Source organism: Monopterus albus, unplaced genomic scaffold, assembly GCF_001952655.1.
Source record: "Monopterus albus unplaced genomic scaffold, M_albus_1.0 scaffold1.1, whole genome shotgun sequence".
NCBI lineage: Eukaryota > Metazoa > Chordata > Actinopteri > Synbranchiformes > Synbranchidae > Monopterus > Monopterus albus.
The window spans coordinates 4,372,716-4,386,004 of record NW_018127881.1 but is presented as its reverse complement, the minus strand read 5'-3'; the positions used below and the strand labels follow the sequence as shown (position 1 = coordinate 4,386,004).

Here is a 13,289-nt window from a genome sequence, read left to right as displayed (position 1 = left end):
TCATTTTAGCAAAATATTTACCCAGATGATGATGCAGATGCTGAGGATTTTATTGATGATGAAGTGTTATCCCCATCATGATGGACCTTGGGGGAGGAAGGTACCGAGGACTCTGGGGTGGAGATCTCCTCAATGTCAGCATACGGCCCTGACGGCTTGGAGGCCTTCTTACTAAAGGCCTTGTTGAAGGAGCTGCGTAACTGTTCAGAGAAGACACACGAGTCTGAAACAATATATATGTATTAAAACTAAAGCTGAGTAAAGAACAATTAACAAGCAACTAGAAGATAAACCTTCAATACTTAGGGCTATCATCCACACTCATTACATTAATCAGCTGGTACAGTGTTTGGCTATTTCTTTTGACAGTTCTTTTACATAATCACTTAGATATATATATATACACGCCTTTTTGAGGCAAAGAAAATACATGTTAATAATACACATAACTTCCATACAGTATGTGAGAGGAGTGAAATGAAAACTACAAAATACAGTCTCTGAAAACCATCTGTACAATATGTGAAGCTGAAATGACAACGGTAATAATCTTCATTGAACTGCTCGTGTGCAATGTGCTACAGCAAAGCTGAACAGCATGCAGACTATATGAGTGCACACAAACAGCACATATTTATTCTCCAAACATGGCAGGAAGTGATTTGGTAAATCAGGTTTAAAAATTACAGAAACTTTCCAAACACTTCACAAGTATGCCTCATGCAGGCTGGAGAAGTGGAGGGGGTTTAGGGCTTTTGGCATCATTTACTACAACAACATCACTCACCTCAAAGACCTAAAATACAAAGCAGGGCAGCAGGAAGGAGAGACCAGAGTCATACTTAACAACAGATTTGGAACAAGATAAGAGGAGAATCACACAGACATGCAGGAGAACAATCAGTTAAAATAAAAAAAATAATGAAAACTGACAGTAGAGTCCAGTGGTAATCAAGAGAAGAACTATTTTTGATCAAAGAAACTGATGGGATACCTGATCAATTCCAAACCATGACAAGTTTTGGTTAGTTAGCATCAATCCCTTCCTCTAATAATGTGAAAAACATTCAAAATACTGTAATTATCTGAACCTTCTGCGTCTATGTGGGCCTCACCACACAACACAGTATGTTAGGACCCCTGACACTCATTTGGCACAGTACTTCGAGTCAGTGTGACTCCTCACCCAGCTCTTTTTTTTTTTCTTCTTGGCCTCCTGCTCCTTGAGACCACCCATACTTGAGTGGCTGGTGGTGCTAGTGAGGCTGGAGATGCTTTCTGAGGAGTTCTGACGATTGATCAGCAGTTCTAAATACCAGGAGAAAAGAAAGCAAGTTCAGTACAGGGATTCCTAACCACGCTGTACACCCCCAGCATGATCTCTACCTTTAGGTGTGATGTCCGGATTGCTGAGTGCCCCCTGAATGATTTCCTGGGCCTCTGTATTTTTGGCCTTCAGAATTTCGATGGTATCTTTCAAGTCAGTGAGCTCAGAGTCCTGAAGAAGGAAACATCAATGTGTTCATGTTAGTGTACAGGCTGGTAACTGAACTAAGGACTGTGGAATGTTTGTAAGACCAGTATAGAGTATAACAGGTTGTGCTGAGTGACTGATGACAACATGGAAATCCTGCCATGCAAACCCTCAACCCACATCTCATTTCCGGGACAACCACGTCACCTGGCAGCTTCTCTTTCTGGATCCAAAATACAGTAAAGCAGCTGAATAGTAATCAGACCAATAGTTTATTCATCATTTGTCACCTTGCATGACTGGCGGTGCATGTTGAAAGAGGCCACGATGCTGATTTGTACAGTGAATCACGGAAACTACTTTTTTAAAAATTATATTCAACTTTGCCTTTCACTTGGTATGTTTCTTTGAGTGTCACTTTTATTATCATATAAATACATGAAAACTCACAAATGTTACAGGTGGTGTAAGATTCATTAGCATCATCATATCAGCCGAGATACCTTTTGCTCCGAGGAGACCGACAGGGTTTGCAGGCGTGCTGTCATCAGCGCCAAACTCTGTTCAAACGCTGCTACCAGATTAGCCTTTAAGAGTAAGACAGAGCGGTAGAAAGAGACAGGAGACAGACAGAGAGAGAGAGAGAGAAACAGAGTTAGAGGGTTGAGATAGTAGCAGGTAGGAGCCACTGGCTGAAGAGAATCAGGTTGCAGTCTCACACTCTCACAACACATCAGACGAATGGGATTTTTCCATCTGCTGGGAGAAAAGGGAAGAGATGGAGTAGCGGACAGCTGTGGATGATGTCAGAGATGAAAGAGGATGTTAGGAAAATCGTGGTGAGAGAGGGCAGTGGCGTGTGGCGTTGGGAGACAAACCTCATGTAGCATGTCTGACTTTCAGGCTAAGACATCCAACATCATTGCTGCAGCTGATGGAGATCCGTGATGTACTTTTATTAAAGTGTTTTAAACATTCATATGCGACACCATCATACACACTTCAAGACACCAAAACCTAATCTTAATTTTATATATACACACTTGAAAATGATTTATCAATGAGTAAAATGTGATTGTACCTCTCTCTGGTATTTTTGGGGTCATGTTTAAAAATATCTTATTTGAAAGTTTTAAACCCTGATTTGATTTAGAATACTGACCCTCTTACATCACCTGAAAGTCCTTATCTCAGTTTGGTTTTATCGTGGTCACATTTTCTCTTTAAAGTCTATTGCTTGCATTCCAAAGAACAGTATGTGTGGTATACAGCATTATTAAAATCTAAGGAAACTTTAGAAAACATTAATAATAGTGCTGTAAATAGAAAATTATTTTGATAATAGTTCAATCATTTATTTTCTTTATTAGGACTGCTGGGCAAATTGTGCTACTGCGTCTTTTCAATGCATTCTGATATTGTAGAGACAAAAAAAAAACAAAAAAAAAACACTTTTTAAATTGTTGACAGATTAATAAATGATAAATATTAGTTGTTGCCCTAGTCAACATGCTTCAACATAGGTATAGAGTGTCAACTGTGTCATGCAGCAAGCCCAACAGAGATGTGTGACGGCGACTCGTCACCTTGACGTCCACTCAGAATCATGCAGAAGGGACAGAGGGCTCTGGAAGTAACAGTCCAACAAACCTGGCCTAGCTGCTGCACCCAACATCCAGAGGTGCGTGTCAGTGGGAGGCAGGCAGGGAGCGGCAGCAAGTCCAGCAGGCAATAAAGCATAAAGTGTAAAAGAGAGGGACAGCGGTGTTAGGGGTGGGATAAAACCGAGTCCACACAATGCAAGTGTGTAAACAGGGTTCAGTCCACATTAATTTGTCTAATACCAGGCACGTGCGCACACACACAGATGGGCTTTATATAGTCACTTAATACATTCAAAACACCCAGGTTAGTTACTAATTACCACTGATATTAATTCTCTTTTGGATCATGTTAAATTTTTGTTGTCATTAAAACTGCCAGGCTCAAGCATCACAAGCTTCACAGTGAGACAGAAGAAGCAGGAGTGAGAGATTTGTTAATAAACTGGCAGAAACAAAAAGCTAAAAGTGAGTAGTGGTGGCCAAAGCTACCCCAGTGAGTTTCTTTTCAGGTTATTAACTAATTAGCTAATGCAAAAAGACCAAAAGGGAATCTTATAAAACATCATACATACATTGGCAGAAAGCTGCATGGTCAAGTTGGCGACCTTCTCCTGCGAGGATTCCAACTCTCGTCTCAACTTGCGGATTTGCTGTGGGCAAATTGCACAGTAAGTCAGAGTAGTATAGGACTTAAAAAGAACCTTGGGATCAAAAGGAAGAAGTGCCGGGTTTGATGCTGATAACTCAGTGGAATGTGTTAAAAAGGAAAAGTACTGGCCCACAACAAAAACGGAAATGACTCAGGAAAAAATAAAAACAAACAAAAAAAAAACAAAAACATGCTAAACCCATATAAAATGTTATAATCATGGGATAACAGAAATCTTCACCCCTTTTCTCATGCACTGATCATTTTATGAGGCCTGATAATGCCTTCATTAAATGTTAAAAGGTGGAGCTATGGATGAAAAATGTTAAGAGACAAAACCTAATGAACCGAGTTATGAGATCGGTGGTCAGACTTCTCGGAGCATAACATGATCGGATTATGGAAAAGCACAATATGGGTTGAAGAGTTTTGGCACATCGGCCTTACCTCCCCTTGTATCCTCTCCTCATTCTTAAGAAGGCATGGCGAAAACAAATACACAATAAAAACTGAATATTTTTGAGGATTAACTTATTTATTAATGAGTAACAGTAAAAAAAGGGGCATTACTGAAGTTTTAGAGAAGACAATGATAAAAATAAGGAATCGAATCAGGTACCAAACACTTGTTAAGTGTATTAAGTGGTTTACAAACAACTGGAGGAGGCTCATTGAATTTATTACAAAGTATGTAATGTTCTACCTGTCATAAAATCATCATATTAAAACCAGTGTTGTGGGACTTGAGTCCAGGGCACTGACTCAGATCCGACTGAATTTTCTTGTAATAGACCATAATAATTTGGCTTAAGATACTGACATTAAAACCTGTTCGCACCACGCTGTATCCAGCACACTTCCATCAAAGTGTACACTTGGCCTTTCTATAAAAGATTTTTAGGTATCAAATTGCCGAGCAATACGGTGACGCAATGCGCTGTTAGAAAGTCTGGAATATGAAATGGTGAGAGTTGTGTCAGTTGTGTTTAATGTAGACCTTAATGACTTGGACTTGAACACCGGGGACTGCACTCATAGTCGAGTCACTAAACCTCAACACTGATTAAAACCAGACTGCTTGTGTTGGCTGTAATGGAGAGATCTAACATTGTTCTATACTGGAGGAGCTTTTCTAAATGGTCACTTTGAAGATGACAGTGTATGTAGCACAAAACACTGAACTCCAGCAAAAGTAACATTATATGAAAAGGGTTTATTGTACTGTACATAAAGTGCCTGATTGTACTCACCGAGGAATAGTTGGACGAAGTGTTGGATGCCAAAGACAGCACAGAGCCATGGACTGTAAAAAGGCAAGGGTGAGATTTGACTTTAATGTTAAAGTAGCTGATTTTTATTAAGGCAGTTTTGAAGTATCACTCGGCCAAACAAGTACTTAAATGCTTGGAATCAAAAACCAATTTCTTCCTGCACTTTCTGCTGTCTCATGTCGCCGCAACTCAGTCAGCTCATTAGGAACATACTGTATACAGTGGCTTAAGGGATTCGAGTAGGAGTCTTCAATGGTCTGAATACTTTCTGAAGCCACTGTACACGGTACTGCATACGGTACATTCACTTTCAGCATGTTATTATATTGTAGTTTTACTTTTAAATGGAAATCAAATGCCAAACTACTGCTTTAACAACCTGTTAGTGATAGTCTAGTGGTAGACTGTATATTAAAACACCCGCCAGTTATCTGAGAGTGAAAGCAGGTTCAAATATGTGTTGAAGATTCTCGAGCGTTGTTGTGTGGCACATACAGCCTGCTCCCTCTAAAATACACCTTTCCCTTCTTCACCTCTACCAGTATCTCCATACACACAGAGTGACCATTAAGATTTTGTGTGTTAAAGAGGAGGGTAGCATCTGATAACACACACAAACCTCATGTTGGAGAATCCCTTTTCTATTAAGAGTCCTGCTTCAAAGCATTCCTTGGTTCCAGCCTCAAACATAAACCAAGGAAATTTCACTCCAAATCTGTTTCCCTCCAATATCTGTACAAACTGAGTGGGATCTCAGAAAATCTCTGACAAACTTCAGAATTTCATATTGGAACATTTTGTTCATGGTAATATTTCTAAGGTTTTGCATTTAAGTGTCTGATGTTTTTAGTAGTAGGTCTAACAGAATCACTGAAGATGCCAAGACCTTGTCCTAGATGAGTGACCTTGTGTGTGGAAATGCATTTCCAGCACATGTTTTCTATATACTATAATTGTGGTGATGCTTACAAACCCAGTGATGTAGCAGTACAGTATAGACATTTGTGGCTTTCAGTATTATTCTAAAAGACTCCTCCCCACTTTCCTTATTCATGAAAACAAATGTCCTGCTAACATTGTGCTTAACAGATTGTGTGCAGTATGAGCAGACAGCTTTGTTTCATATGAGGCCGTGTTGGGCCACTCCCCTGCAGGGCGGCCGACTGAGCAGGCTCACCATCTTCCCCTGGTTCACGGAACGACCCGGACCGCATCATGCTTTTAGGCCGGTCAGCCAGAGACATGCTGCTACCCAGAGGGGAGGATCCATAGAGATCCATAGAGGAGGAGTCACTACGGGGGCCTGTGCTGTTGGAACGTGATATCCTTGGAGTGTCGCTGGAAATTGGGGCAACTTTCACAAAAGAGAGACATTCGGTGAGAGGCACAGTTTAGGATGCAGTATTGAAGTACTGACACCCACAGAGTGGGCATACACATACAGTAGGTGTAGAGCCCTTGTTCTGATGACTCCGTGTAAGGCAGCACTATGATTTCACATCAGTCAAAGAGATAAATATAGCTTCACTTGACCCCTTGTTGCTTCCATCTCCTGCATATTTCAGATTTGAAATAAAGTCTAAATGCGTGGTAGATATGCGATCATCATATTCATAGGGTTCATTTTTATACTACACTACTGTCACCACTTCATCACTTAGATGTGACAATTTATTATTCACAACTTGTGTCAACATTACTGAACTGTAAAAACTTAGCTGGTCTTTCTCTCAGGGTGAACTCAATATCCCTGCCCTCAGTAATAATCAACAATGAGATGATGGCTTCGCAAAGTCAGTTTCACGACTCAACCGTGCTTTTAGAACTTGGCAGCCATGTAGAACAAGCAGACTCACCCACGTTGGTGAGAGGAGCCTTGCTGGAGGAGGGGTGGAGAGGGCGGGTGGGAGAAGGCAGCTGAGGGGGGCTATTGCTCTCTGTCATGCTGACTATGGTGTGGGAGTGGCGCCTTCCTGGTTTGCTTCCTTCACTCTCCGACAGGCTTGAGCCACAGCGTCTGAAAGAAGAGAGGTTATGTCAGACAATGAAGATCCATAAGCAGTGTGAGACTTCAAATAGATGTTTACAGGAATAGTTTTTACATACTCTAAGCCTTTCTTTGGCAGGGTATTCCTATCAGTTTGTAAGCTGTAAAGAAGAAAATGAAAATATTAGTAATAATTCTTAGTTTAAAAAAGTTTCACAGAGCCTTACACAAATATTAGCAGTAAATTATTCATTCACGCTTTGTCATACGATCGCATAACATCCAGGTCAGACATCATATGGGCTTATCTTGCAGCCCTCTTTGTATACTGGGCACTTTTATAACACAGCATGGGACTGCGTAAAAGTACATTGCTTTGGCAGGAAAAACTCGGACCATCTCTACCTTGGCAGACATTGTCTGATGGATACAGCCCTTCATCTTCCAAATGACAGCTCAGACTTTCTGTTCCCAGAAAAGGCACATAAAATATGGGTGGATGATATATTGACTGCCAGGAAAGTCATGGCCAAATGTTGGATGTCTTCACACTGAAATACTGCTTCAACTGGACATCATGTTTCACACATTATCCACTGCTGGGATAAATGCAGCTGCTCCTACCGCTAGTAGTTCATGAGAAAGTCAAAGAGCAGCTGTGAAAGATTATTTCTTAACCACTACTTTTATTTCAAATTTATTTCCGTTTAGACCTTTGAACCATTGTGAGCACCAAAATTAATAAACAAAGAAGAAAAGAAAGTTAAAACCAATTACATTAAAACCACAACAAAACTAACGTGCATTGCTGTCAAAATGATGGAAGGATGTGTTGTCACAAAGGACAGTAGATACTTTTGAGACTTGCCTATCTGAGAGGTTGAGGGATGTCCTGCTCCCGGCCCCCCAGGTTCCTGTACCCCTTTCTTCCTTGTCATGCGTCTCAGCTGTGACAAACCTTGTGGTGGAGGGTACGCTCATCTGGAGGGGCAGGGACTCCAAGCTGCGGTGCATACCAGACAACTTAGGATAAAGTAGCGGTGATCCACTCAGGCTCAGGCTTTCGCTGGTGTAGGAATTGGGTGAATCGATGTGGAGGACGGGCGCTGGGCTGGGGGTGAGGCGGGCAGCTGTGTGGGAACCTGCTAAGTCCTGAAGCTTGGAGTATGGGGGGACTTTGGGTGGGAGGTCCTGGATGGTCACACAGGAGTCAAGGCTGTTGGAGTTGACCTTGTCCAGGTGAGCCAGGCTGGGCGGGCGACCTAGAGACTTGGTGTTCAACATCCTAGGAAACAGACAGAAGAAACAAAACGTCAAGAAACTTAGGTGGCAAAGGCATGACTGGACCCATGCATGTGTGTGTGTGTGATGTGTATCATTTAATTGCTTTGATTTTTGTCCTTTTTAATGAGTCTTTCACCCAAATGAGTTTACATTTTTCTAATTTCTAACACTGTAACCAGGCAAATGGCTGAATTTGTATTTGATAAGGTTTTGAGATTTCTGCCCCCAAAGTTCAAAAGGAACATACTGTAAATCCATAAAACTGGTGCCGTTACTCTGGACCATTTCTCTGGTAGAAAGCAAAAGCAGGCTCTGTGGATTATTTAACTATGACACCATTTCTGGAAAGAGATTTACTGAAGACATTTTTGAATCCTGTAGGCCTGTATCCTGTGGCACTGGGACGGCTGCAGAAATCCCAGGCATATAGTGTCAAAACAAAAACTATCGAAAAATATGTGGTTTTTTTTTTGGTAATTTAGGTAAAACATGCCTTTGGAACAGTATTTAAATGAGACACCTTGGTGTGGTGGGTGATGACAGCTCAGGGTACTTGCTGCTGCTGGTCCGCCTCAGGCCGTGCACTTTCACGGCAGACTCTCCGGTGGACTCAGAGTGAGTCACCTCTCCTTTCAGAGAACCACAGTCTATATCAGCACCTACAGCCTTGGCCTTTGCTCTCTCCTTCTCCTTCTCTCTGTCGGTTTGGTTCACTGGACCCATGGTGGTTCGATTAGCCATTTTGCTGCTGCCACTATTAGGCTCTTTAAGCCTGGGGCCTGTGGAAGCCAAGGGCACAGGTTTCAGACTCAGCAGACTGGGGTCAATGGTACCGCTGACAGGCCGGGCCGCAGGTCGACCAATCACACTGAACGCACTTGATTTGGCTGGTCGAGGCAGGCTGCGGTACTGAATGCTGTTTCGGGCATTTGGCCCCAAGAAGCTCTGCTCACTACTGGCATCAAAACTGTTCTTTCGACCCGAGGGTGTTCCTGCTCCCACAGGCTTCACAGGGATGCCAGATGACTTGGGGATTTTCCCCACAGTAGCAGAATCACTGGAGATAGTGACGCCCCCTGCTGTCATTGCAATGGTGGTGCCAGTGGCTGTTGGTGCTTTCTTGTACCCAAACGAGGCTCCAGCAGTAGGTTTAACTAAACCTGATGGGGGCTTGCGATGCTCTCCATGATGGTCCCTGCCAGCATCAGAGCGAGACCGTTGTAGACCAGCTGCTTTAATGGAAATCTTGGATTTGTCTAGTGGCTTCTCACTTTTAGGTGCTGCATAAAGAGAAAACAACATTGCATAGTTGAACAACAACAGTATGGCAGGTTTCTTCACAGTTAAATGCATTTCAGTGATAGGAAGCACCAAGAATGTTTGGGCTGCTCAGTTTGCCCTGCAGTCACCATGACCCTGAATAAAGGAACAGATGAATGGATGTACTGGATGGGTTGATGTGCCAGTTAACTTGGTCTAACAAAATAACAACCACCCCACTAACATAACTGAAACTGAAATAGATAATTAGCACTGTTGTGGATCATTTCTCTCTTAAAACTACTATTTAATCATGCCATGATTTTTTTAGGCATTAAAGGACAGAGATAAACGTAGCTCCAGCAGACACAGAGTCTCTGCAGACTTGTACAACAACAGCCTTTCTTTTGAGATAACAGAAGAAACATGGCTTTGGCCTTTAAACCAACATTTCATTTTTTCTAGTGAAATAGATTTCATGGTGCATTTTTCATCAGTATACTCTGCTGTGCTACAAACCAAAACCTTGCTTAGGCTAAGGGATGCACTTCTGTATTCATTCTGACAGCAAGCAGATATCTGCCTTGCCTGCTGTATAAACACTGTTTTACATCTGGAGTCATACAAAGAGATAACAGATGACATATCCCTAGCAGTGATACACCCTATTCATATAGGAGAGGAACAGCAGAGGAGATGAAAAAGAAAAAGATGTGTAGATGAAAAGAGAGAATATGCACCCACCAATCTCACCTGCGACTTTGAGCAGGCTCTGGGATGTATGGGTGATGGGAGAGGTGACGCCCACAGGAGGATTGCGGCCCTTCTTGAAACTCCCTGGTTGACCTAACATTTGAGGCTTCTTAAGTTCTCCTTTACCCCCTAAGTCCTCACTGAAGCTTGGAGGCTTCTTTCTCCACTTGCTTGGGGCGTCTGTCTTCAGACTCCCTGTGTCATAGCTGCAGCTATCGAGCTTGTGGCTGACTTTTCCATCCTCGCTGTACCAAGAAAGCCCACTTTCCACCAAGGACCGTTTCTCTGCATCAGTGCGGAGCTGCAGGGAGAGAAAGAGAAGATGCACCATATGTGTAACCATTATACACCGTCTTTATTATCCGCCAAGTTGAACTTTCTCTGTAATCTGTTTCATCTAAGCTGCATTCCAGTGGGAAGGAAGGAGAGACATAAAGCAAACCACAGAGGAAGACAAAGGAAGTGAAACAAAAAACAAACACTTTCAGAGATAAATCAATATATCAAAAGAATGAAAGGAAAACAATATCATCGAAATTAAGTTTATATTTTTTAATGTATCATTGTGTGGTGGACAAAATAAAAGCTATCATGTGGTTCACTGAGGAGGTAGCATTGCAAACAAAATTGTGCACGCTGCTTCCTGGCAGCCTATGAATCTGATAGAGCGACAGATGGCTCATTGAGTACCACTGACATTGATTTCTCCCCAGTGAAAGTTTGGCAAGTAAGCATTTTCTTCTTATTACAAACAAGTAAAATATATGAGAACCTGAATATATGAACCTGTGAGAACGCCATAAGGTAAACTATCACAAATTTAAACAAGTTGTCTGATATGTTGTTTTTACAATAAGTTTCAATTACCTACTAAAAGTTCTTAAATTAAATCCCTAAACTACATGCTTCCTCTCCCCATTAAACTGTCCATAATCTAATAATTTTAAAATATTTATTCAGTGTTCGTTTCAAAAGCTGAGCTGAAAGGTCCCTTCTCACCACAAGTGTGTTGGAGGTTTCATGTTTTCATAGCACATTTGTGCAAGTTTCATACTGGACCGTGACTGGATTCCAAACTCGTTCCAATAATCACTAAATCATGCTTATACATACTATAAATGTCAAACTCAGATTTAAAAGGTGATCACAGCTAAACACCCCGCCTTCAGTAGATGAAGTGAAAACAACATTCTTGTGTCTGCACACACATTATTCTGCCCAGTGAAAGTCAAACATCCAAGTGAAGTAACAAAAAGCAAAGCACATTTCTGAGTGAAGAGGGGCTTCAATGTTCTGCCACAGTAAAGATTCACTGCACTGGGACAGGCTGCTTTTCTCTTTAGTTTCATTTAATAACAGAGGTGAGGTCTGGTGTCTTGTGTGGCCTTCAAAGTAAAGAACTTGCATTTAACACACGACACAAAGTGAATAAATTAAAGTGTTTCAAGTAATGGCATTGCCCTTACAAACAAAACAAGGTAAAGGAAAGCTAAACTTCACCTCATGCTGTATCACACACTGCTAGCTACAATATTCCAGCTCACCATAACAGAGCAGCTACGTCTGGATCCCAGGGGTGTGCTCGGCAGGGAGTTGAGAGAGAGGCTGGCATTGAACTCCTCTGAACTGAGGTTCTCCGAGCCATCGCCGTCACCGTCGCTGAGCCCGCTGCTGATGGAGCTGCTCTCATCCCAACTGAAACAATACATAGATGACAGGTTAACAAAATGCCATCTTGTCAAGTTAAGTGTACAGTAGGAAAAGCTGCAGAAATCTGTGTTTGAAGGGGAGAAGGTAATTCAACATGGCTTCAGCTGCTTTGATCCAACTACTGTATATCAGAGCTCCAGGTCATATGATGAACAAACCCTGAAAAGTTGAAATTTCAGTTCTAATTAAAGTGCAAATGTTTTGCTCATCAGCCAATTTTCATTATCATAAAGTACTTGTTCCAAAACTTGCTTTTACTTATGGCTTGATCAAATGTTTGATTTTGCACATTCAAAGAGGAAAGATTTATGTTTACACGTGTATAACAGCTTACCGAGCAGTATCATGATTATTTACTGTGTTCATTTTGATAAATCCAAAATCTGTGGCAGCTCAAACTGATCAAAAGCAAATGCAGTTCTGAATTATTTGTCTAAAATCATGTTTTAATCATCAAAGTTCTGCACTGAGATCATCAAAATGTTGTTTCTTTGCATTTTTTTCCCACTGGTTCTTGTTTGGCTGGTTAGTCACGAACTTTACAAAGGTTAAAGGTTTTAGCAACCCATCACAACTTACTTTGTTTGGGGAAACAACTACAAAAAGTCATATCATCATCAGAATCATAATAAAGTGATTTGTTTTGAACAGTTAATTTTAATTTTAATTTTTACAAAAACAGAAGCTTCATCATAATTTAATAAATCAACATGACAGCAGAGGCCCTACTCTTAAAACACTGCAGCCTTTAGCTGTAGCTTCAAGGGAAACTTGACAGGGTAGTCAGAGCTACATCATACTGAACAACAACAATGGCAACTGACAGCTCAGAGTTCAGAAAGCAGTCTGGTATGCTCTAAAGAAGCACAAATCAGAGTGACAGGCTCCTAAACCCTTCGTGACCCGTCCCTCCACCCCACACTGAAGTCCGGTGCTGCCCTGAAACAGATGCTGCCAGACTGGCTCCTTGTGTGACCAAGGAAGAGATGGACAGTCCCAGCAGAGTCCAGAGAAACAGCTCACTGAGCATCGGATCTCTGGACGCATATACTTAAAATGCAGATCATGGAGTTGAATATGAGACGTAACCACTCTGTCAACCAAAACATCCAAGTTAGATAAACAGTTCAGAATAGAAAGGAGCTGAAAACTGAAGAGTTATTACACTTTTATGTGCTTTACACAAAGATTATATCTGCAGAGAGCTATATACAAGTCCGGATTGGGCTTTGTATAATTACGTTCCCCTTCATTTCTTCTGGCAACCACAGGTGGTAATCAAATTTGTGTTGTGTGG

General features: G+C 41.6%; 1 protein-coding gene across 1 annotated transcript in view; it reads right to left on the bottom strand.

The window, feature by feature from the left end:
- LOC109960892 (neuron navigator 1-like) overlaps positions 1-13,289 on the bottom strand; it is a 42,489-nt gene that overhangs the window by 8,726 nt on the left and 20,474 nt on the right. The window contains 15 exon segments of the mRNA XM_020601365.1: positions 22-200; positions 788-796; positions 1,187-1,308; positions 1,387-1,498; positions 1,978-2,061; positions 3,651-3,728; positions 4,175-4,198; positions 4,978-5,030; positions 6,176-6,352; positions 6,855-7,015; positions 7,105-7,146; positions 7,854-8,270; positions 8,790-9,549; positions 10,283-10,583; positions 11,827-11,977. Coding sequence (XP_020457021.1) covers positions 22-200; positions 788-796; positions 1,187-1,308; positions 1,387-1,498; positions 1,978-2,061; positions 3,651-3,728; positions 4,175-4,198; positions 4,978-5,030; positions 6,176-6,352; positions 6,855-7,015; positions 7,105-7,146; positions 7,854-8,270; positions 8,790-9,549; positions 10,283-10,583; positions 11,827-11,977 — 2,670 coding nt within the window.